This window comes from Macaca thibetana, chromosome 2 (assembly GCF_024542745.1).
Source record: "Macaca thibetana thibetana isolate TM-01 chromosome 2, ASM2454274v1, whole genome shotgun sequence".
NCBI classification, from domain to species: Eukaryota; Metazoa; Chordata; class Mammalia; order Primates; family Cercopithecidae; genus Macaca; species Macaca thibetana.
Genome location: NC_065579.1, coordinates 2,264,954 through 2,291,366, shown reverse-complemented (window position 1 = coordinate 2,291,366; position 26,413 = coordinate 2,264,954). Strand labels below are relative to the sequence as shown.

The 26,413-nt window shown below is 36.0% G+C and overlaps 1 protein-coding gene across 29 annotated transcripts in view; it reads left to right on the top strand.

Annotated features, from left to right (window-relative positions):
* Positions 1–26,413, top strand: part of DLG1 (discs large MAGUK scaffold protein 1) — a 282,292-nt gene that overhangs the window by 190,429 nt on the left and 65,450 nt on the right. For all 29 annotated transcript variants that reach the window (XM_050779129.1, XM_050779120.1, XM_050779109.1 and 26 more), the window contains 3 exons: positions 8,534–8,654; positions 12,093–12,249; positions 22,826–22,928. In XM_050779129.1, the coding sequence (XP_050635086.1) occupies positions 8,534–8,654; positions 12,093–12,249; positions 22,826–22,928 (381 nt within the window). The remainder of the gene's footprint in view (positions 1–8,533; positions 8,655–12,092; positions 12,250–22,825; positions 22,929–26,413) is intronic.

The following is a 26,413-nucleotide window of genomic DNA, read 5'->3' as shown; positions in this document are numbered from 1 at the left end:
CATGGTTGACCGAATATTGTAAGCCAACTATTGAGACCTACTGCTCAGAAAAAAACAAAAAAAAAAAATCTTTCAAAATATTACTGCTCTTAGACAAGGCACCTAGCTGCCCAAGAGCTATGATGGCAACGTGCAAGGAGACTGGTGTCGTTTTGATGCTTTACTAACTTGTCATCCATTCTGTAGCCCATGGATCAAGGAATAATTTTGACTTTCAAGTCTTACTATTTAAGAAATACATTTCATAAAGCTATAGCTGCCATAGATAGTGATTCCTCTGATGGATCTGGGCAAAGTAAGTTGAAAACCTTCTGGAAAGGATTCACCAGTCTAGATGCCATTAAGGACATTCATGATTCATGGGAAGAGGTCACAATATCAACATTAACAGGAGTTTGAAAGATGTTGATTCCAGCTTTCTTGGATGACTTGGACCAGGTCAAAACTTCAGTGGAGGAGGTTACTGCAAATTGGTAGAAATAATAAGAGAACTAGTTAGAAGTGGAGCCTGAATTGCTGCAACCTCATGATAAAACTTTAGCAACTAAGGAGTCGCTTCTTATAGATAATCAAAGAAAGTGGTTTCTTGAGATGGAATCTACTCCTGGTAGGTGAAGACAATGTGAACATTGTTGAAACAGCAACAAAGGATTTTGGAATATTACATAAACTTAGTTGTTAAAGCAGTGGTAGGGTTTGAGAGAATTCACTTCAATTTTGAAAGAAGTTCTACTGTAGGTAAAATGCTGTCAAACAGCATCACATGCTTCAGAGAAATCTTTTGTGAAAGAGTCAGTGGATGCGGCCAACTGCATTTTTGTCTTATTTTAAGAAATTAACACAGGCACTCCACCCTTCAACAACTACCACCCTCAGTATCAAGACCAGCAATATCAAGGCAAGATGCTCCACCAGCAAAAACGTTGCAACTTGCTGAAGGCTCAGATGATTGTTAGCATTTTTTTAGCAGTGAAGTATTTTTAAATTGAGGCCTGTACATTGTATTTTTAGACATAATGCTATTCCTTAGTATAGTGTAAACATAACTTGTACATGCACCGGGAAACCAAAAAATTCATATGACAGTCTTTATTGCAATATTTGCTTTATCGCTGTGGTATGGAACTATAATATCTCTGAGGTATGCCTGTAATTCCGATGTTTCTGGTGCTGCTAGTTCATGGCCTGCACTTTGAGAAACGCTGACTTACAATATATCTAAAACGTAGGGTATTTTCTACGCTCTTAGGTACATGAGGACAGATACTATTTATCTTTGTACTTTTGGGTTCTAGTACTTACATTTGTATGCAGTTCAATTGTGTTGCAGTTGACTAAATTGTTCTTAAAGTACTTATGTATTTTTAGGTTTCTTATTTTATATTCTATATATGTATTTTTTTGTTGTTGTTTTTTGTTTTGTTTTGTTTGAGACAGAGTCTCGCTCTGTTGCCCAGGCTGGAGTGCCGTGGCGCAATCTCGGATCACCACAACCTCCGCCTCCCGGGTTCAATCCATTTTCTTGCCTCAGTAGCTGGGGTTACAGGCATGCGTCACCACTCCCGGCTAATTTTGTATTTTTAGTAGAGACGGGGTTTTTCCATGTTGTTCAGGCTGGTCTCAAACTCCCGACCTCATGTGATCCGCCCACCTCGGCCTCCCAAAGTGCTGGGATTATATAGGCATGAGCCACCGCACCCGGCCCATTATGTTACTTTTCCCCCATCTGTTATTGAACTAATAAAGCATTATGAAAAACCTGAATTTCACCTTGCAGTTTCAACTTTATCTTAATGTTTTGCTTCCATTCTCTTCCCTTCTTAGACAACTATAGATGTTGGTTTTGTTGTATACTTCTGTGTATGCAATTCATAAACAATTTATTTGTGTTTTTTAAAAAGCACTTGTGTTTAAAATTTTTTTACGTGAGTGATTTTTACTTATCAGTTCTTCTGAAGCCCTCACTGTCACCCTGCTGTCAGGCCATTCAACTTACTACCTGTCCCTGGCTGCGGTGATCTAGTGTTCCCCTCATCAGTCTGGCTTTGGTCACTGAAGATTCAGCGCGAAGGCCCACTGTCATTTTGCCACTATTATTCGTGCTGTCGTTCCTGGTCATGTCCAGAAACCACACTGATGTTTCATCCAACACCCTGACTTTCTGGTTTCTTCGTCTCTTTCTGACTATCCTGCCCTCCACTTCAACTCAGTTACTTGCTTCCAAGATAATACTATAGATTTTATTATCTATAATTATTAACACTTTCATCACCTCTAAAATATCAATTTAATCGTCCCATTCTGTGACTACAACCCTCAGTTCATTCACCTCTATTCTAGCAATTCAACCTCATTTTGACCTTTAGTCATTTGACGTTATTAATTTGTTGCCCCTTGTCTCAATTTTTCTATTTGTATTAGCTTAGATTCCATGATTTATCATCATGTTCACTTCATTGCACATCTTCAAGTCCTTTGCCCCCTTCTTCACAGCAGAATCCCCCAACACTGGTGCAGCCAAACTCTGCTATTTCATTTATGGTTCCTAAAAAGCAGAACGTGGCTGGAGAAGAGCACGAAACTATGCTTTTTACGTATGGCCATAAATCATAGATGGTGCCTTATTTGGTACCTTATTCTTGCCTGCAGTCCTACTACATTTCCCTAATTCACTCTCCCACTCTAAGAATTTTTCCCTCCCCTCAAACCTTCACTTGCCATCTACTATTCAGTCATAACTGATTATCTCACTTCATATTTCATATAAGCACCCAGAAGAGAACTTCCTTATTTTTCCACTTTCAGATATACCTATGTAACTATATTTTTCCCCCAAAACTCCACTTTCACTTGTGTTATAATAGGAGTCCCTGTTGAAAACCAGGTCTTCCATTTGTGTACTGAATGTCATTATTTATTGTCTGCAGAGAGTATTGTTCTTGCAGCTGTCCCTTCTCTCTTTTGCATAATCAAATTCTCTGTTGACTGGATCATTCCCATCAGCACACGAACGTATTTACATACTCTTTATCTTAAGGAAATAGGAGAGACCTTCCTACAATCTTAAGATACCTCTCTAACACTGCTCCTTTTCTCTATTAATATCACCTGATTTTCCTACCATGTTAAGACTTCTTCACATCAAAAAGGAAGAAAGCCAGGCACAATGGTGCGTGCCTGTGGCCCCAATTACTTGGGAGGCCGAGGCAGGAGGGTTTTTTGAACCCAGGAGTTTGGGGGGTATAGTGCACTATTATTGCATTTGTGTCGAACCACTACACTCCAGCCTGGGCAACATAATGAGACCTATCTCTTAAAAAAGAGGCCAGGTGCGGTGGCTAATGCCTATAATCCCAGCACTTTGGGAGGCCGAGGCAGGTGGATCATGAGGTCAAGAGATCGAGACCATCCTGGCTAACCCAGTGAAACCCCGTCTCTACTAAAAATACAAATAATTAGCCAGGCATGGTGGCAAGTGCCTGTAGTCCCAGCTACTCAGGAGGCTGAGGCAGGAGAATTGCTTGAACCCGGGAAGCGGAGGTTGCAGTGAGCTGAGATTGCACCACTGTACTCCAGCCTGGGCAACAAAGCAAGACTCCGTAAGGAAAAAAAAAAAAAAAAAAATACCCAGTAAAGAGATGGGGAAAGTCTATAAAAGTATTCTTTTATTTGAGACAGGATCTCAGTTGCTCAGGCTGCAGTGCAGTGACACAATTGTAGTTCATTGTAACCTTGAATTCCTGGGCTCAAGCGATGCTCCCACATCAGCCTCCCAAGTGTCTAGGACATCATGCCCAGCTAATTTTTAAAATTGTTTTGTAGAGATGGGGTCTCACTATGTTGCCTAAGCTCCTAACCTCAAGTGATCCTGCCTCAGCTCCCCCAAAGTGTTGGGATTACAGATGTGAGCCACTGCACCTGACCTCTTTATTTAATTTTTAATTGAATTAAAACATATATTCAGTAAGGGTACCAATTTTAAGAGTTTCGCTTAATGATCAGTCAGGTGGCTTCTTAAAATTGCTATGTATTATTCCATTGTATAAGTATATGACAATTTTTTTCATTTTACTGTTGAATCACTTACAGTTTTGATCTTTTATGAGTATAGCTGCTGTGGATATTTTTGCACATCCTTGTCAGACATAAGCACTCATTTCTCGTGGAGTGAGATTGCTGTGTTATAGGGTAGGCATATGTTTAGTCTCCAGCTGATACTGCTAAAAAAAAAAAAAAAAAAAAAAAAAAAAAAAAAACAAGCCGGGCGTGGTGGCGAGCGCCTGTAGTCCCAGCTACTCGGGAGGCTGAGGCAGGAGAATGGCGTGAACCTGGGAGGCAGAGCTTGCAGTGAGCCAAGATCGTGCGACTGCACTCCAGCCTGGGCGACAGAGCAAGACTCCATCTCAAAAAAAAAAAAAAAAAAAAAAAAAAAAACAATTTCAATAGTATAGGAGACAATACCCCAGTTTTTCTACATCTCACCAACCCTTGGTATTATCCATATTTTTAATTATGAATAGTATGGATATGTATAAAGTTATCTCATGATTTTATTGATGATGATTATTTATTGCTGGTTGTTCCTGATGATTAATGATTTTCAGTATTTTTTGCCTGTGCTTATTGCTTTGACTCTCTTGTTCAATGCAATGTCTGTTCAAATCTTTTTACATTTTTCTATTGGTTTTATTCTTGATTTGAAGGAAGTTTTATGTATTTGAGAAATAACTCTAATCAGTTATATCTATTGCAGATGTCTTCCCTGAGTTTGTTTTCCCTTTTCCCCTCAAAAAATGGTGTTTTTTGATGGATAAAATTTTTTAAGTCCTTATCAGTCCTTTCTTTTAAGGTAGAGCTTTTAGTGACCCATTGAAATTTTTCCTATCCTTAGGTCATAAGGGACTTCTAGGAGCTTTATTATTTTGCCTTTCACATTTCTGATCCACTTTGATCTGATTTTTGCATGTAATGAGAGATTTTTAATATGCAGATATATAATTGATCCAGCGTCATTCATTGAAAGACCATTTCTGCCTCTGAATTGCATTGGTGCGTTTAAGTGACCACATACGTATGAGCCTATTTCTAGGCTCCTCTGTTTCATTGAACTAGCTATCTTTGTGCCACCTGCAGTCTCTTAATCATCATAATTTTATAATAAATGTTGATTTAAAGTAAAGCTTAATTTTGTTACTGTTCAAGATTATGTTGGGTCTTTGAATTTCCTTTTTAATTTTAAGCTCCAAAAATTACAGGTCAGTTTAGGAAGAATTAAATTGAGTTCCTTAATCAGTCCATTAATATGAATATCTCTTCATTTATTGAGGTCCTTCTTGCAGTGTTGTATAATAGAGGTTTTATATGTTAGATTTAGTCCTAGGTACTTGATGTTTTTCATGCTATTATAAATGTACTACTTTTTAAATGTTTCTAATTTTAACTGATATATAAGAAATATGATCTGTTTTGTATATTAATTGCCTAGTCAACAATCTTGCTAAATTTGTTAATATTAGGTTTTATAGATCTTTCAGATTGTCTATGTATATAACCATGTCATCTGTGAACAATGAATTTTACTTCCTTCTTTCCTATCTTCATACTGTTGATTTTCTTTGTTCTTGTCTGATGCATTGGTAAGACCTCCGGTTAGGTGTTGAACAGAAATGGTGATAATTAATATCACTGTCATGTTCACAAACGGGGGGAAACAGTATTTCACCATTGTATGTGGTGTTACCATCAGGCCTTCTGTGATAACTTTTTATATTAAGAAAGTTAACCTTTAATCCTGGTTTATGGGGAGTTTTTGTCTTGTGAGTATTGAATTTCATCCAATTATTTATTGAGATGATTTTTCTCTTTTATTTTGTTAATGTGATAAATTACATTGATTTTCTAATGTTAAACCAGTCATTTGTTGTGGGGGGAACCCACATCATTATAATACATATTACATATAATTGATTTTGAACTGCTTGTATTTTGTTTAAGGTTGTACATCTGTGTTCACAAGCATGAGCTTATGATAGTGTCCTGAAATTTTTCTGTCTTGTAATGTTTCAGAATGTTATTTTATCTCTAGATGTTTTTTTGAATTTTCCAATGAAGCTATCTATCTATCTGGCCCTGGAGTTTTCTTGGGAAGGATTTTAGTTCTGAATGCATTTTCCTTAGCAGATACAAGTGTGTTCAGATTTTCTGTCTCTTGTTAACTAAGAGGACTAGATAACATTTGATTTTTTTGTGTGGTGATTGTCAAGCACTGATGGAGGGATGTTTCTCACAGAGGCAACCTTGCAAGTGAGCAGATGTCAAAATTGGTAAACAATTTATGTACTAGTTTGAAAAATATTTTTAGCAAGAATAGTTAAAGAAATAGAGAAGATTATAGAAGTTATACATGAACTATAGAAGATAAAGAGCCACAATGTTTATAACCAAAATAAGGTAATTGAAATATACTCAGGAATAAAAGTAGAAAAAAAAGAAGTCTGTTGAATCTAACAGAGAATACAGTTTCTCTGCTGGCATTAAAATGCTTTTGTTTTTTACATTATGTATCTTCTCACTTTTAACTTATATTCTTTTTAGCTTCATGCCTTGCTAAACTTCTGGTTTGGCCACCAGTCTTTTCCCATTTCCACTTCAAGCTCCTCTACTTGCTTTTCTATAAAATCTTAGAGGTGTTGAATCATTAATCTTAATATATAAGAAAAATGAAATAGGCATCCTTGTTTTGTGCTTCTCTGGGGGACCTTTTTACATAAGATTTGGGGCATAAGAAATAGTACTACTTTATCTGATCCTTCTTTGAGGCCGTCATTTCTTTCATAGGAACATTAATTTTTAGTCCCTGTTGTCTAAGAGTATGCGTTACATGTGAGATTAACTGCCCCAGCAAGGATGCATTGACACATAGTCTGGATGTGTCAGGGAAAATGTGTATTTGCTGGTTTGGGCATTTGACTGAATTTCTTTTCTAGTTGTTTTTTGTTTCATCTAAATATGAAAATGCAACAAAAGAATTTAAGAGTCAAAAAGCGATAAACTCTGGATTTTTAAAAGTAGAGGTTAACGTGGGTATCTGTTGTTTGAGGGCTACATACCAGTTCACTTGAAAATCACATATTCTTACTACCCAGGAAAGACTTTGGACTTTCAAAGTTAAGAGCCATTGGTAGAAAGTGCTTTGGCTCAAATACAAAAGAGCATCTTAGAGATGAACTGGGATAGGAAACAATTGCTGTTGGGTACTGCAAACCTGTGATATCAGTAGACATACTACATCTCTAAAACACCACAGGTTCAGTCATTTCCTGGTGTCTTTCATTCAGATCACTTTATTCCTTTATGTTATCTATCTGGCCACTATAGTAATTTGAACTAATGATTCCTGCATTTTTGTACTCCAGTGTGTAGTATACTGCTTCTCTCCATAGAAGATATGCTCTAATTTAATAAAAAAGAGATTTATGTTGGATAATTAAATAATACAGCTACTTTTGAAGTGCTTTGTAACTTTATCATAGTTAAAGCCTCTAGAAAGTTAAATATTGCTTCCTCTGTGTTTTGGTAATGATTGAAATAATTCAAGTGTCTTGTGTCTTTGAAAGCTACAACTGCCATGTGTTACCTACCTGGGTCTTTGGAAAGCATGGTCAGGAATCACTTCATAATTTTCTGTTATTAGCTTTTGCTAGAATGGAAAAGCTATATGTGGTATTTCTTACTATTGAAATGAACCAACGGATGGTTTTTTCTTTCTTTCCTTTTTTTTTTTCTTTTTTTCTTTCTCGAGACAGGGGATCTCACTCTGTCACCCTGGCTGGAGTGCAGTGATGCGATCTCGGCTCACTGCAACCTCCACCTCCCAGGTTCAAGAGGTTCTCCCACCTCAGCCTCCCGAGTAACTGAGACTGCAGGCTACGGCACCATGCCTGGCTAATTTTTGTATTTTTTTGGTAGAGACGGGATTTCACCATGTTGGCCAGGCTGGTCTCGAACTGCTGATCTCAGGTGATCCACCTGCCTTGGCCTCCCAAAGTACTGGGATTACAGGCGTGAGCCACTACGCCTGGATGACGGTTTTTGCTTATTTTTCATTTTTGCTTTTTACCAGGTTTTTATTCTTCTATGGGTGAATTTAAAAGAATAGATGTAAATTAGGTTGAGAGATCTGAGATAGTAGGAGGACATAGTCTTTTTGCACTTATTGGAAAGCCTCTGGTTTTATTATTCACAATCAAATTTAGACTGTATGTAATTCTTTAAAATAGTAATCTGGGTGTGGTGGCTTATGCCTGTAATCCCAGCACTTTGGGAGGCTGAGGTGGGAGGATCACTTCAGGACAGGAGTTTGAGACTAACCTGGACAACATAACATCCAGTTTTTTAGCTGATGAATAAATTCTCTCTACCAAATTCTGATATACAAAGGAGTGACTATAAATTACACATTAATCACTCATAAATGGAATGCTGATTGGCTTGTTTCGTTTTTGAAGTATTTTTCACTTTCTTTATTTTGAAGCTTCTTCTCAGCCTGTCGATAACCATGTTAGCCCATCTTCCTTCTTGGGCCAGACACCAGCATCACCAGCCAGATACTCACCAGTTTCTAAAGCAGTGCTTGGAGATGATGAAATTACAAGGTAAGGAAGTTAACGTTCGTTCTTCTTACATAAAATCAACTATTAAATTGAATTTTAATCAGCCATGTAAGATAGCCACAAGTTTTAGGACTAAAAAAATTTATTGACAGTTAGTGAGCTTACAGCTTAATTTTTTCCTTTGGAGGATTCATTGAAGAGCCTGAAATATAAAAATGTTTTATTTTTCAAATAAATTACTGCTCCTTTTTTAAAATTAATACTGCTTTTCTTTAAGGCTTGGTAAATTGTTCTTAGGAATTAGCTTAGTAAAACTAAGTTAAGAAAATTCTCATGCCTATTTTAAAGTAACATTTTATATGTTCCTTATCTAACATATACCATAAAAATATTGCAGTTACTTGATTTGTGTTCAGAATTCCACAAGTGGTGGTTTGGTTTGGTTTGGTTTGGTTTTAGCAGCAGTGTCTTACTGTGTTGCCCAGGCTGGAGTGCAGTGGTATGAACGTAAGTCACTGCATCCTCGAACTCCTAGACTCAGGCTCCCCTCCCGTATCTGCCTCCCTAGGTACTAAGATTACAGACGTGAGCCCCTTTGGCTGGCTGTTGGGTTTGTTTGTTTGTTTGTTTGTTTGTTTGTTTGCTTGCTTGCTGTATATCCTTGATACTTTGACACACAAAATTTACTTTCATCTAAAATTACTAACTGCACTGAAATTTATAGATTAACTATCTTTTTAGTCCCAAAGAATTCTAATGAGGTAGAAAAAAATGGGAGAAAAAGCATTGTAGATCTTTTTCATATTATTCAATATAGTAATAAGACACTGTACAGGTTGCTTTATAATTTGTACATGTTTTTTATATTATAGATTCAACATTAAAATATGTACAAGTAATGTCTGTTCTTAACATTTATTGGTTACATTATTGTTAGCATTATTATTATTTTTTAGTTATCAGACTCCTGATTCTAGGCAGTGATCTTAAGGACAGATAAGAGTGCTTTCTCTTTTCTTTCATAAATAATTAGCAATGTTGGAAACTTAATAGGTTGTCAGTAATTGTGTTTGGGACAAAAATTAGCAGAAAGAATAGTGTTCTAATTTGATTGTAACAGGAATATCCAAGGCTGCTAGTCTTCAGGCAGTGCTTCTAGAGTGACCTTTCATTGCCATTTATTTTTGTTACTTTCTAACAGTGCCTATTTAAGGCAGTAAAGAGGGAAACTATAATAGTGGATGGCTTATTTAGTGTTTAATCTCTTTGCATATTTTACAAACTAAAAAATAAGTTATATTTGCACCTTGATTACTGTTCCTCATGCTTCTTCACTTGAACTCTTGTCTAGAATATTGCATTGGACTTTGAAGTATTATTGCATAACAAGACGACCTGTTTTCATACTTTTCTGTGAAAATCAGGTGGTTCATTACTGGATATATCTTCTTAAAATGGTGTATATTTTGCCACTCCCTTTTGATAATCACACTACTTTGTAATAGTGAAGTACAAAATCTTTCCAACATTACAAGTTCTTCACAATTTGACCTTAAGCAGTCTTTCAGACATTACCAATATCAAAAAAGTAAAAAAAAAATTCACAATACTCCTAAACTTTGGTTCTAAAGTTTATTTTTTAACAGCTTTATTGAGATATGATTGACATACCATAAATTTCACCTAGTTAAAGTATACAATTCAATTTGTGGTATATTACATCAGTTTTTAAAAATTGTAGTGAAATATATGTAACAAAATTTGACATTTTAACTATTTTTAAGTGTACAGTTCAGTAGTGTTAATTGCATTCACAATTTTGTGCACCCATCACTATTTCCAAAACCTTTTCATTACTTCAGACAAACTCTGTGACCATTAAGCAGTAATTAACCTTTGGTAACCTTTCATCTACTCTTTGTCTCTATGAATCTGCCTATTCTGGATAGTTTATATAAGTGGAACCATATAATATTTGTCCTTTTGTGACTGGACTGTTTCACTTACAGTAATGTTTTCAAGATACACTCATTTGTTAGCATGTATCAGAATTTCATTTGTTTTTATGACAGTACTGTTCCATTATACATATGTGCCACATTTTGTTTATTCATCTCATGGTGGGCACTTGAGTTATTTTCACCTTTTGGTTTTTCTGAGGAATGCTATAATAAATACTGACATGCAAGTATCTGTCCAAATCACTGCTTTCAGTTACTTGGGATATATACCTAAGGGTGGAATTGCTGGGTCATATGGTAATGCTATCTTAGCTTTTTGAGGAACCACCAAACTGTTTTTCGTAGTGCCTACACCATTTCATATTCTCATCAGTAATGTATGAGTTGTAATTTCTTTACATCCTCATCAACACTTGTTATTTTGTTTTGTGGGGTTTTTTTTATAGCCATCCTAGTAGACCTGAAGTATCTCATTATTTTTATATCTATTTCCCTAGTGACTAATGAGGTTGAGCACCTTTTCATGTGCTTATATTATTTGAAAATCAGAGTGTGTTTTCCCCTGGAAATACTGTTGAATTTCAGCTGAGTATTTTTTAATCAAGTATAATTTCCTAATATAAAATCCTAATTCATACACATTTTAAAGCATGATAGCAACACTAAACCCAGAATTCATCATCTAATACAGGAAATAAAACATCACCAATATGGTAAAACCTACCTGTGCCCCTGCAGATAGGTTTTAATTATTTCATATAAAAAGCCTGAAGATGGGCAATTCCCAGGTTGGTATAGCAACCTTAGGCCCATGGTGTCTTTAGTATACTCTTGGTTTCACCTTCCTGACTATAGTATGTCCAGACCAGTAAAGGGATTGTATTACTCAGTCGTGTGGGGTTTTGTTTGTTTTGTTTTGTTTTTTGAGGAAAGGAAGGTAGCAAAGATGCTTTGTCCTTGATAAGGTTTGTCTGTCTTTAGAAAATGACAGTAAAATTTCCCTTCGTTTACCAGAGGCTAGAATGGGGTTATACTCTCACCTTAGCAAAGGGGCATGGGATTGCAATGTCTCGCTTAGGTTGGTTACAGTTCATCCCTTTGAGACTGGAGAAAGGGCCTACCTTCTCTAAGACAAAAGGATAGCTGCCTTTTAAACATGTAAGTAGGGGGAGTGATTGCTTTGAAGGTAATAAAGTGTGTGCAACATCAGCTTTTCATGAGTATGTGTATTTCCTGATAGGCTCTTATACTATTTTTAAATTTCCACTTTTTTTTCTGTTTTGGTTTCATTTCTGTTTTATATAACAAGTTTTTTTGCTTTTATATAAAATTAGATTTTTTCCTTTGATTTTTAGGCTTAGAATCTCTTTATCCCATAGTTTTAGGAAAACCATTTATATTTTATCTAGCTTTCTTTGTAGTTTGATAACATAAAAATTATCAGTAGGTAGTTCTCACTGATAGAATGTCAGGTTTTATATAAAATTTCCAAGATACTCAATATTTTTTTAAATTTTAGGGAACCTAGAAAAGTTATTCTTCATCGTGGCTCAACGGGCCTTGGTTTCAACATTGTAGGAGGAGAAGATGGAGAAGGAATATTTATTTCCTTTATCTTAGCCGGAGGACCTGCCGATCTAAGTGGAGAGCTCAGAAAAGGAGATCGTATTATATCGGTAAGACGTGTTAGTCAGGATCATGTTTTTATTTTCACTGGACCTATTTTTAAAGCAAGGTCTTTTTTTTAACATCCTAAAGTAACGGGGTTAGCTTGGTTATCTTCTTACCATTTTACAGCTTAATTGTAGAATTGTAGTGTCAGAGAATATATTATTGTATGATAGGTTTTCTTTTGATATTTGACTCTTCTAAGGGGTCAGTTTTTATAAATGTGCTGGAAGAAATTATGTGTTCTCTATTCGTTGACTGGAAAGTTTGCTATGTGTCTATTAACTCAAGCTTGTTACTTGTGTACTTCTTTATACTTTAATCTGTTACCTTCTTGATCTATCTTCTTGATCTATTGAGGTTTTTAAAGCTATCCAAATACGATTTTTTTAAAGCTACCCAAATACGGGTTCAGCAGTTGATCCTCATAGCACTAGCTTTTTTTAGTATGTCTTTTGAAATTGTGTTATTAGGTACACATAGTTTTATAGTCGTTATCATGTAATAAACATCTTGATTTATAATAGTGGTTTTGCCCTAGAATCTGTATTGTCTAATGTGGCTGATTTTTTTTTTTTTTTTTTTGGCTTGATATTTGTGTCATCTTTTCTCCTCTTTTTACTTTCAATTTGTGTGCTTTTGTTGTTACCGCTACAATGTTTGGCTAAAACTTACCAATAGTTCTATGTGACACACAGACTTTGGGAAACTTTAATTCTAAATCATGCCATGTCTAGTATTTTACTTCTGTTTCATGTTTATACCCATAAATTGTAATGTTTATTTTTGTTTATTAAAAGTTAATCCACAGGTCATACAATTTTTGTTTACCATCCCATCTTGTATCTTCCTCCTTCTGTGTTTCTCAGTGGACTACTAACGGCATTTGGATTGGACAGTTATTTGTTTTGTAGGACTGTCTTGCTCTTTATAGAAAATTTCCCTTTACTTTCTTTTCTTTTTTTTTTTGAGATGGAATCTTGCTGTGTTGCCCAGGCTGGAGTGCAGTGGCACAATCTCGGCTCACTGCAAGCTCCGCCTCCCGGGTTCAGGCCATTCTCCTGCCTCAGCTTCCTGAGTAGCTGGGACTACAGGCGCCCGCCACCACGCCTGGCTAGTTTTTTTGTATTTTTAGTAGAGACGGGGTTTCACTGTGTTAGCCAGGATAGTCTCGATCTCCTGACCTCGTGAACCTCCCACCTCGGCCTCCCAAAGTGCTGGGATTACAGGCGTGAGCCACCACGCCTGGCCAAAAATTTCCCTTTTCTCAAAGTTTTCATATACGTGCTAGTAGATATGCATGCTACATGCGAGTAAAACTCCCTAGTCATTGTAAAAAGCAAAAATGCCCTTCAAATATCTAAATGCACCATAGTGTGCAAGCCCTTGGTTTGTGCTTTCAGCAATGGTTCCTTAATCGTAACTATTCTAGACTTTATCTGAAAGTATCTTTATTTTATTTCACTTTAAAAGTTAGTTCAATCTAGAATTACAGGTTGATAGCTGTTCTCTCTCAGTGTTTTGAAGATACTATTTTATGTTGTCTGGCGTGTTTTGTTTCTATTTAACAAAAAAAGTCTACTCTCTTGTTTGTAGGTGATTTGTGAGGGGGTAGTTTCTGGTTGCTTTTAAGATGCTTTGTCTTTGATGTGCTGCAGTTTCACTAAAATGTGAAACTGTCTGTGTGTAGCATATTATTTGCTCTGTTTGGAATTCGTTATGCCTACTGAATCAGAGGAGTCATGTCTTTCATCAATTGTAAAAACTTCTTTCATCAGTTCTGGAGACTTAGCCATTGTCTTTTCAAATTTCGCCTTTCCCATGTTGTATGTACTCTGTCCCTAAACTCCTATGAGTGGATGTTGATCTGTTTTTCATGTCTTTTAACCCCAATTTCATAGTTACAACTCTGTCTCCTTGTAGTTCAAGTTTGTAAATTTTCTTTTCTTTTTTCTTTCTTTCATTTTTTAAGAGACAGGGCTTCAGCACATTGCCTGGGCTGGAGTACAGTGGCCATTCACAGGCACAATCATAGAGCACCATTATAGCCTCAAACTTGTGGGCTCAAACGATATTCCTGCCTGAGCCTCCCAAGAAGCTGAAACTGCAACAGCTTAAATTTTCTTATCTATATCGAATCTGAAGCTATATCTTATCTATATCTTACCTATATCTTATCTTAACTGTATCTTATGTATATCTAATCTGAAAGTATGCCTTATCTCTATCTTGCCTATATCTTAACTGTATCTAATCTGAAACTATGGCAGCTTAAATTTTCGTGTCTATATCTAATCTTAAAAGCCACAATTTTAAGATGCAGAAATTGTCAGCTTGGTTCAAAAAAGCAAGACCAAACTATATACTTTTTATCAGAAATTTGCTTTAAATATAAAGGCTCATGTGTTGTAAGTAAAAGAGTGAAAGAAGGTATACTATGCAAATAGTATACTAAAGCTACTGTCTTAATATGACACAAAATAGAATTTAAGACAAATAATGTTATTGTACATAGATTTCATAATTATAAAAGCAGCGAGAATTATGAAAGTGTCATTTCATCAAGAAGACATACCTAGTAATATTTTCAAAATACGTGCAGTATAAATGATCAGAACTGAGGAAGGAAATGGACAAATCTGCAGTCACATTTGGAGATTTAAATGCCCTCTTCTTTAATTGATAGAACAAGCAGACACAAGGAAAAGAAGAAGAATCTCATATCTTACTTCATGTCGTATAGAAAAATTAACTTGAAATGGACCATAGAACTAAACTTCTAAAAGAAAACATAAAAGAAAATCTTAGTGAATGTGGATTAGATAAATTTCCTAAATAGTACCAGAGGGCTACCAAGTCAGTTCAATAGAGAAGGGAAGATCTTTTTAACAAATGGTGCTATAATACTTAGGTATCTGTATATAAGATTATAAACCTAAACCAGTCTTACTCCAGACATAAAATTTAATTCTAGATGGATTATAGATCTAAATGTAAAACTCAGAACCATAATCTTCCTAGAAGAAAATATCAGAGACTATGTTTGCAGGCCTAGAGGAGGTAACAGTTCCTTGAACAAAATGCATAAAACACTAACCATAAAGAAGATGACATTAAGAAACCAAGAATGTTGGGTGAGGTGACTCTTGCTTATAATTCCAGTGACTCAGGAGGCTGAGGCAGGAGGATCGCCTGAGGCCAGGAGTTTGAGACCAGCCTGATCAACATAGCAAGACCCATCTTTTAAAAAACAAATTTTTTTTAGCCAGATATAGTGGTGGGCACTTGTAGTCCCAGCTACGTGGGAGGCTAAGGCAGGAGGATCACTTGAGCTTAGGTGTTTGAAGCTACAGTGAGCTTTGATCCCACCACTGCACTCCAGCCTGGGCAACAATGCAAGACCCTGTCTCAAACAAAAAAGATAAAAAACCAAATAGGCAAACCACACAGTGGTAAAAAAATATTCTCAGCACATACATGACATACTACTTATATCCAGAATATATAAATATCTCTTACAAATTAACAATAAAAAGATGAGTAACCCAATTAAAAATGCACAAAAGACTTGAACAGATACATCACAAAAGATATGTGAATGGCCAGTAAGCACATGAAAAGGTGTTTAACATTAGGCATCAGAGAAGTGCACAGACCACGATGAATGAAGAGGTTTGTAGGGATTCGAATAAGAGTGATGTAATTGTTCTATATTTTGATTGTGGGTGGCTGCACGAAATTCACATTTGCCAAAACTTAACTATACACTAAAAAAGATTGAATTTGCCTAGATAAAAATAGGTATTCTTGAAGTCATAATGAAATACGATATCCCACTTAGTTGAACCGCAAAAGAAAAAAATAGCATCATTCACTGATGAGGATATGGAGCAACTGCAACCCTCATTGACTACTAGTGGACATGTAAAGTTGTATATACCACTACAAGAACTTTTAGGAAGGTTTTTAAGGAGTTAAACATACATCTAATCTTATCACCCAGGTTTTACCCAGGACAAATGAAAGCGTATGTCGACAAAAACACTTTGACAAGAACATTCTTAACAGCCTTACTCATAATCATCTAGATCTTGAAATGACCCACATTTCCATCAACAGGAAAATTGCTCAATTGTATGTTTACACAATATAATACTACTCAGCAATTAAGAGGAACAACTGCTGAAACACAAAACACATAACAAAAATACATACCATATAATTCCAGTTACATGATCATCATGAACAGGTAACACTAACTTGTGCTGTAAGTCAGAAAGCGGTTGCCAGTGATTGGGACTGACTATAGAAGTGCACAGCTGAACATTGATGGAAAAGATACATGTCTTGTTGGGGATAGTGGTTTCATGATTTATATGGTAAGCAAAATCCTTTCAGCTGAGCTGTTCAAATGTCTACATTTCATTATAAAATATACTGTAATTTATTAAAGTAAGTTACAGTATGATAAGGAAAAGTTAGTGGTAAGGAATGGACTTAAAAAATAAATATTGTTGAGCATATTACCTAGTTATTTAGGGAAATAAAATTAGCTTAGAGCCTCACTTCACACGTTATGTCAAAATAAATTTTCATTTAGCCTAGAGTTCAGTAATAGACGTTTTTAAATTGTCCATTTGGAACCACTTTATATAGGTCATTGACACAGTGCTAAAGTGTGTGAGACCAACCATCTCAACCTAGTTCGCCCAGAACAGTCATGGTTTTAGAACTGAATGCCCCATGTCTGGAAACCTTTGGTCTCAATTCTAAAACTGGAAGTCTCAGCTAGTCCAGGGAAGTAGCTCACCCTAATGTGAGTGCAGTTAAATACCGCATTATGTTTAGCAGTATGCATCAGTAACCTTAAAATTTCAATGCTTACTGAACTTCTCTAGGGAAATGCCCTGAAAGCACTAGGGAATAGTAGACCAATCAGAAAATGTAAAAGGAAAATTGGAGGAATGAATTCTCCATAAGGCCTTTGAAAACCTCCAGTGTATTCCTTGGAACCAGAAGGCCACACACACGTTCAGGGCTGTGCGCATGCTCAGGAAAGACCAGAAAAGGCCTTAAACTGTCACGTCTGCCTGATCATGAGCTTCTGCGCAAGCGGTTTCAGGCAGTTGTTAACGCCTTATCAGAGTGTTACAAAGTGGGCCCCCGAAATGCACATGTAGCCCTTGTGGACGATTTATAAGTTTTAGGCATTTAAGGAAATATCTGCTCAGTCATTAACTAACCACTAAGCTAACCAGACAGAGACTTCAGTGGCCAGATACGACAAAGAATACGGACTTTGTAACATCAAGAAAACTCACTAACAGCAATGACAAGCCTAGATAAGAGGACAGTTCTGCTATCCAGAGTTGCCATATTATATTTATTTTAAATGCCTATTTTTCATCATAAAATTGTGAGGAAAGCAGAAAAAAAGGTATGGCCCCTGTGCAGGAGAAAAACACAATCAATGGATATTGTTCCTAGGGGAGGTCAGACATTGAACATACTAGACAAAGACATTAAACCAGGTATTTTAAATATGTTCAAGGAATAAAAGAAAACTATCCGATAGACTGAAATGAAAGTAAAGGAATAATATCTCACCAAGTAAAAAATATCAGTAAAGAGTTAGAAATTATATGTAAGAACCAAATAGAAATTCTGGAGTTGAAAAGTACAGTAACTTAAATGAAAAATTACCTAGACAAGGTCAACAGCAGATTTGAGCTGGCAGAAGAAAGAATCAGCAAACTTGAAGATGGGTCGATTGAGATTTTGATGCTGAAGAACTGAACAACAGCAAAAAAAAGAATGAAGAAAAATTAACAGCTTCAGAGACCTATGGGATACTATCAAGTTTACCAACATAATGGGAGTGTGTGAAGGATGGGAAAGAGAGAAAAAGGAAGAAAGAATATTTGAATAAATACTCTCCCAAAACTTCTAAAACTTGATTAAAACCATTAATCCAAGAACCTCAATGAACTCCAAGTTGAATTAATTTAAAGAGATCTACAACATAGACACATTACAATCAAACTGTCTCAAGCCAAAGGCAGAATATTGAAAGCAGCAAAAAGAAATAAGTCATCACATGCAAGGGATCCTCAACAAGATTAATAGCTGATTTCTCATCAGAAACCGTGGGGGTCAGAAAGCAGTGAAATAACACATTCAAAATTCTGAAAAGAAAAAAACTTTGTTGACTAGAACTCTATATCCAGCAAAACTGTCTTTTGGAAGCAAAGAAGAAATCGGGACATTGCCAGATAAACAAAAGCTGAAGGAGTTCATCTCTCAAAAACCTGCCCTATAGGAAATAATAAAGAGAATCCTTCAGACTAAAATGAAAGGAAACTAGAGAGTAACTCAAATCCACACGAAGAAATAAAGAGCATAAGTAAAGGCAACCACATGGGTAAATATAAAACAACATAAGGGTATTATTTTATATGCAACTCTTTTTTTCTCCAACCTGATTTTAAACAACTGAATAAAGCCATAATTACAAATTGATGTGCACACATTGTATAAACATATAATTAATATGACACCACCACAAGGGGGTAAATAAACTAGGTTCTCATAAAATGTTTGTTTGTTTACTTGTTTATTTTTAGAGGTAGCATCTCACTCTGTCACCCAGGCTGGAGTGCAGTGGCACAATCATAGCTCACTGCAGCCTCAAACTTACTCACTCGGGCAGTCCGCCTGCCTCAGCCTCCCGAGTAGCTGGGCTGCAGGTGTGCACCACTACACCCAGCTAAATTTCTTTTCTTTATTTTTTTAGAGATAAGTGTCTCTCTGTGTTGCCCAGCCAGGCCTCAAAGTGTTGTACTCAAGTTATGCTCCTGCTTCAGTCCTCTTGCCTGAGCCACCTGAGTCACTGGGATTGCAGTCGGGAGCCACCACCTCTGACTTTAAATTTTTACTTTACAATCCAAGATAACCACTAAGAAATAAATGACATGGGAATTAAAATGGTACACTAGGAAATATCTAATATAAAAATAATGCAATAATTGAGGAATAGAGAAAGAAAAGACATAGAACAAATCACCAAATTAAGTAAATTCTACATTATCAGTAATTATATTAAATATAAATGGATTAAGCACTCCAGTTAAAAGGCCAAAGATGTTGATAGAGTAGATTAAAAAACAGAATCCAACTATACAAGGTCTACAAGAGACACTTTAGACTGAAAGACACAAGGTTTAAAGTAAACAGGTGGAAAAGATACATTACACAAAAAGTAACCAAAAGACACCTACTGTGGCTATACTAATATCAAAGTACACTTTAAGAAAAAAATTATCACTAAAGGCAAAAGACATTTATAATATATATCATTATATAGTCATGATGATATGTATTTTATAGTTATATACTCTATAATACATTTCTAGAAAGACATAAACTATTGAAACTAACTCAAGAAGAAATAGAAAATTTTAATAGATTTAAAACAAGTAAGGAGATGGAATTAGCAATCAAAAACTTAAAAAACACAAAAATCCCAGGACCAGATGGCTACACTGGTGCGTTCTGCCAAACATTTAAAGAATTAACACCAATCATTCACAAACTCTTCCCCAAAAGGGAATAAGCAATGAGGAATGCTTTCCAGCTCATTCTGTGTGGCCAGTATTATTCTTATACCAAACCAAAGACATCACGAGAAGAAAAAACTGCAAATCAAATCAATATCCCATATGAATATAGATGTAAAAATCAACCAAATAACAACCTGGATCCAAACAGCATGAAAAAGGATGATGTACCATAACCAAATGGAATTTATTCAAGGAATGCATGGTTAGTTCAACGTAGAAAAACCAAAAAGACGCCATCTTAATAAGGACATAAAGCACATGATACCTCAGTAGACACAGAAAAGCAATTGTCATAAACCAACAGCTTTTCATGATAAAAACACTGAATAAACTGGGAGTAAAAGGGACCTTCAGCCTGATAAAGGGTATCTCTGGAAACCCCGTAGCTGACATCATACTAACTGGTGAGAGACTGAAAACTTTCCCTCTAAAATCAGGAACAAGACAAGGGTATCTGTTCTTCCTACTTCGATTCAACATTGTCCTGGAGGTTCTAGAATTTAGGCAAGATTTTTTAAAAAAAGGCTACCAGAATAAAAAGCAAGAAAACTATTTCTATTTGCAGATGACATAATCTTGTATAGAAAAAATCTTAAATACAACAGCAGACTATCAAGCTGATAAACGATGTCAGTAAATTTGCAGGATAGAGAAAGAAAAAATTCATTTATAATAGTATCAAAAAGAATAAAATAAATAAATTGAAGTATAAATTTAAGGACATGGATAAGCAAAAGTGGCAAATCCATTTTTAATGGATTTTAGTGGAGCATTATTTAGCCATAATAAGGAATGAAGTACTGATACATGCTCCAAAGATGAACCTTGGAAATGTGTTAGTGAAAGAAGCCAAGCACAAGTGGCTCCATATTATATATCCCATTTATTTGAAATATACAGAATAGGGGAATTCATATGGTTAGAAAGTAGAATCGTAGTTGCCAGTGATGGAGAGGAGACACAGGAGTGACTCAGTGGATACAGAGGTTCTTTTTGGGGTGATGAAAATATTTTGAAATTAGGTGGTGATGTTGGTTGCACAACCTTGCGAATGTACTAAAAACCACTAAACTATATGCTTTAAAAATGAATTCTATGGTATGTGAATTATTTCTCCATTTTTTAAAAAGTTGGTATAAAAGAAAAAAAGTGACTCTAAGGCTATTTATGCAAATACATCTCTCAGTACTGGAATTCTAAAATATCCTTAATAATATATCTTCAATTGAAATGTTCAGTGATAGTCTGGAAAGTCTTTAATATGTAGTTTCGTTCAACAAATTATGCTCTTAAAAAGAGTTTGGTGCACAGAAATAATTCATTAACATTTTTAATCTTTTCTACAATAATCTATGAAAATCTTTCTTTATATTTCTTGCCTGGCTTGTTCTCCCAGGAATTAGGAAGATTTTCTTTATACACTAAGTAGAACTATTTATAAATTGTATTGAGTTTTATGTGGCCATCCTCTGCTGGAGATACTGTCTAATAACCACATTGTTACATTTGTTTATATTAGGATTTTTAGATCTTGGTTTTCGTTGAGGGAGTGGCAGGTGGTGGTTTGAGACAGAGTGTCTCTCTCTGTCACCCATGCTGGAGTGCAGTGGCGTGATCTCAGCTCACTGTAACCTCCACCTCCCAGGTTCAAGTGATTCTCGTGTCTTGGCCTCCTGAGTAGCTGAGACTACAGGCATGCGCCACCATGCCCGGCTAATTTTTGTATTTTTAGTAGAGACAGGTGTTTGCCATGTTGGCCAGGCTGGTCTGAAACTCCTGGCCTCAAATGAACTACCCACCTCAGCTTCCCAAAGTGCTGAGATAACAGGTGTGAGCCACCATGCCCAGCCTCAAGGGGTATGTATTTAAATTTAGTTGCATAATGGTTTCTTTTTAGATAATATAAAACATCAGATCTTTATATGGTTAAAATATTCTTTATGTAAATTTATGATCCCAAGAATTTCTGGGCTCATAGTCAAATTTTTTAAAAGTGATATGTGATCTTTAACAGATTTTAGATTAGTACTCAACAAAACAAGTTTTTATGTAAAAATTGCATGATGATCGTTCCTTTCCAAAAATTTTCAGTGAAGGTCCTGAACATTGCTGTATTCTATTCATTGTTGGTTCTTAATTTTTTTTAATTCAGTATTTAAAGCTTATTACATTCAAGTATAATGCTTCCATGAATGTCCTCTTAAGTTTGTCTTATTGTGGAAAAGGAACAATCTCTTAAGATAATGTACCTTGCACTATGTATATATATGCGCGCAAAGTATTGGCAACCTTTCAGAAATAAGAATTAAGTTGCCTCTTCTTCTGGAGTAGGATTGTACCTAGTGGTAGAATTGGATAATTATTTCACCTGAGGAAGGGCTCTTTATTCAAAAACTGACTCCTGGTTCGTTTAATTAACATTTATTCTAATTAAACCAGTCCTTGAAATCTGAGCTGTTTTAATATTTCTAAATAATAGCTTTCCTATTATACCAAAAGAATGGAATAAAGTTTGTACAGGAAGAAAAATAATTGGAACTGAGTTGAGCAGTAGGCATGAGAATGTGGCAGGAGGTGAATGGATGCTACAAACAAAATGACTTTCCCTCCCATTACTTGAGTTCCTAGTAAAATAAAGTATGCAAAATGATGCCACTTGATTTTTCAGGTTCTCAAATTAAGGTGCATTTCTCAGTGGATTGATACTCAGCCTTCTGGGGGAAAATGTTTCGGTTTTACTCACTTGACAGTAAGCAAAGTGGTTTTAGTAAATAAAATAGCTTTGAATGATAATATTTTGTTTTAGTACACAATGTATTTTTAGTCAATCAGAACAGGAAACATTTTAGTGGTCAAGTTATTGCGACTAATTTTTTAATACATGCTTACTCAAAGAATAGACTCTTGTGATTTCTAATCAAAGTGATTCTTTTCTCCCAAATTAAAATTTGGGTTTGATTTACAGGTGAACAGTGTTGACCTCAGAGCCGCTAGTCATGAGCAGGCAGCAGCTGCATTGAAAAATGCTGGCCAAGCTGTTACAATTGTTGCACAATATCGACCTGAAGGTAATAACATTCTTATTGTCTGTAGTTATTGCTTATTTTAGTTTTTAAAATTCTTCCTCTTTAATAATGTTTAACTTCCAAGCTTCCTTTTTGGTGTTTGTTTGTTTTTTTTTTTCTGATTTGCTAATCTAGTATTTGTTTAGTCTGAACCTAGTTCTTTTTCGAAATCAAAAGTTGTTTGGTTTTTTGGTTTTTGAGATGGGGTTCCACTCTTGTTGCCCAGGCTGGAGTACAATGGCGTGATCTCAGCTCATCCCAACCTCCACCTCCCAGGTTCAAGTGATTCTCCTGCCTCAGCCTCCCAAGTAGCTGGGATTACAGGCGTGCACTACCACATCCAGCTAATTTTTTGTATTTTTATTAGAGACGGGGTTTCTCCGTGTTGGTCAGGCTGGTCTCAAACTCCTGACCTCAGGCGATCCACCCACCCCGGCCTCCCAGAGTGCTGCGATTACAGGCGTGAGCCACTGGGCCTTGCCAAAAGTATTTTTTAATGAGGTGGGAACTGGCATCCGCAAGCTTAACCCACATAACCCCATTATGTGGGTTAATTTAACTGTTTATTTTTTTAAATCTGTTCTGTAACTGAAGACCTATCTTTTAATGTTCCTTTTACTACTTTATTGATCTGAAAAAATAATAAAAACCATAAGCAGAGATACTAATAATGCCCAAAAAATCAGGTCACCCAGATTTTTTCTAGTTTTTGAATTAGGTTGTAATTATTAATATCAAGATTTAAGACACGTTTCTAATAGCTGTTACTGCTGTTTAAAATAAAGAGAAGAATGCCAAGTTTGGGGTATAATGTGTGTCTAGATGGTAAAGTATCATGGGTGTGACCTTACTAAGTTCCTAGGGGAAGAAGGTGGTAATGGAAAATTTGAGGTCATGCCGTATTACACATATGTAAGACTCTAGTGTACATCAGCATAACCACAACCCCAGTAAAACCTCAGTGGAATTTAAAAAGCTTAAATACCCAAAAGAATACATAGTGTATTTGTTGATGCTCGTAAACAACATAATGAAGAAGGAAAAAATGATGTGAGTAAAGGAGCTAAATGAATAATTCCATAATTTATCAACTAATTACATTTATTATTTTTTGAAGCAGAATTTGTTTTTTTAATCTAGTATGTTTTTTAGCTGATCACAGTAGCATGTTGAGCGTTGCTTGGTCTTTCTTAAGTATAGGAGATTCTGTCTAAACAAGGGAAAATTTGTTTAATTGGGAGTAAATTCTGAATATTAATTCACATTAACCAGACAATAGGGACTAACATATGAAGTCAGAAGGTCAATTCATTAATTTTTGTGAGAAACAAATCTGCCAGTGGGACCCCATGTACTTTTATCTTCTGGCCAACACATTCCACCCCGTAGGTACACTATATGGAAGCCAAGTTACAGTCACTCGTTCCTTAGTATTATAGACAGCCTCTCATTTATATAAGGAATACAGACTTTTTAGGTGTGGTTACGGGTAACTTAATATCTGCTCCCTGACCTCAAAACACACAGAACACACAGAAGCAGTAAGAAAAACAAAACATACACATATGCTCCTACCCACACAACTTCACTTCACATTTACTAAAACTAAGAAGGTCGGTATAATGCCTGGACAACCAAGTGGAGGTAAAGACTCCTTAAGCAGCTGAGATCTTGCAGAAGCCACAAGGAAAGAGGGGAGGAGTTAAAATATGGAATGTTAAGAATGCTTCGTAGTGTCAGAAATTTAGGATATGGTATAAAATTGCACCTCTTAAAGGTGAGGGGCTCATTTTTGAGGTATAAAAACAGGAGCCTTTTTCATTGCAGGTCTTGGGAAGTAGGGTGAGCAGGCTGGAGCAGAAGCCACTCATGATGTGGTTTGGTTTAGAAGAGCAGAGGACCCATATTTGGATAAAGCAGCCTGCCTCTGTAGGATCGGATAATGTGACAGTATTTGGGTTTTAAAACCTCTAAAAATGTCCTGTGCCTCCATCTTTCCTGTGCCCATAGACTCTGAAATAGCTACTCTAGCAAAGTAGCAAAGTAATAAGTACTTTTTTTTTTTTTGAGACAGAGTTTCACTCTCTTGCCCAGGCTGGAGTACAGTGGTACAATCTCAGCTCACTGTAACCTCCGCCTCCCTTGTAGGTGGGATTACAGGCACCTGCCACCACGCCCAGCTTATTTTTATATTTTTAATAGCAACGGGGTTTTGCCATGTTGGCCAGACTGGTCTCCTGAGCCTTAGGTGATCCGCCCGCCTCAGCCTCCCAAAGTGCTGGGATTGCAGGTGTAAGCCACCACCTCCAGCCCCAGTAATAAGTAATTTAAAAGTAGCCTCACATGCATACAAAGATAATAAGAAGAGGTGGGGAAAAGCATCAAAGCTTAGTAACAGATTAGCTACACGCACATACAACACAAAAACATTAACACAAATCAGATTAAAATTTAACCTTAATGTTTTGCAATTTATGCATTCACTTTGAAAGAAGACCACAAAGTAGAAATGTAAGAACTATAGGAAAAGATGACTCAATAACCAAAAAAAAATAACTTTGAGCTGGCAGAACCCAGGAGAGAAGAAAGCAACCAAGTTAGTGAAATTAGACCACAAACACAGAGTCACTGCAGAAAACCAGGAGACATAGAAGATACAATAGAAAAAGTAGACAAAATGAAACCGAGAAAATCCGAAAAGATTAAAAGAAAATGTTAGCAATGGAAGGTAATTATTTGTACAATATATACATAATTAGACTTTCTGAAGAATAATTTTAAGGAAGAGAATAAATGTCTTAAATTATAATTCAAGGCATTCAAGAAAACTTTCTTGAAATAAAAAGAAATAATCTTTGTATTAAAAGGGTACAGCGTAATATAGGGAAAATTGACTCCGAATGACCAAAACTCAGACATTCTTGTTAATGTTTATTAAGAAAGAATTTTTTCGGACCCAGGCAAAAATACCAAGTCATGATACAGGAGGGAAAATTGGTTGATAGGAAAAACTACTCTAGTGCTTAGTGAGCATAGTACAGAACAAAAATAGTTAATTCACTTGTAATCCCAGCACTTTGGGAGGCTGAGGCAGGAGAACTGCTTGAGTTCAGGACTTCAATACCAGCCTAGACAACAAAGTGAGACCCCATCTCTACAAAAAAATCAAAAATTAGCCAGGCATGGTGGCACATGCATGTGGTCGCAGCTACACAGGAAGCTGATGCAGGAGGATCACTTGAGCCCAGGAGGTTGGGGCTGCAGTAAGCCGTGTTCGTGCCACTGCAGTCCAGCCTGGGCAGCAGAAGGAGACCCTGTCCAAAAAAAAAAAAATCATTAATTTTTACCATTTTTATAGTTAGTGGCTCTTAAGTTTAATTTACCCCTATACTAGATACACTTTCCACTGATAGTTAGCAAGGGTGGGCTACTCTTATCCTAGGTTAGTTATTGAATGGGCCCAGGAATTTCCCTCTCACTATCTTTTA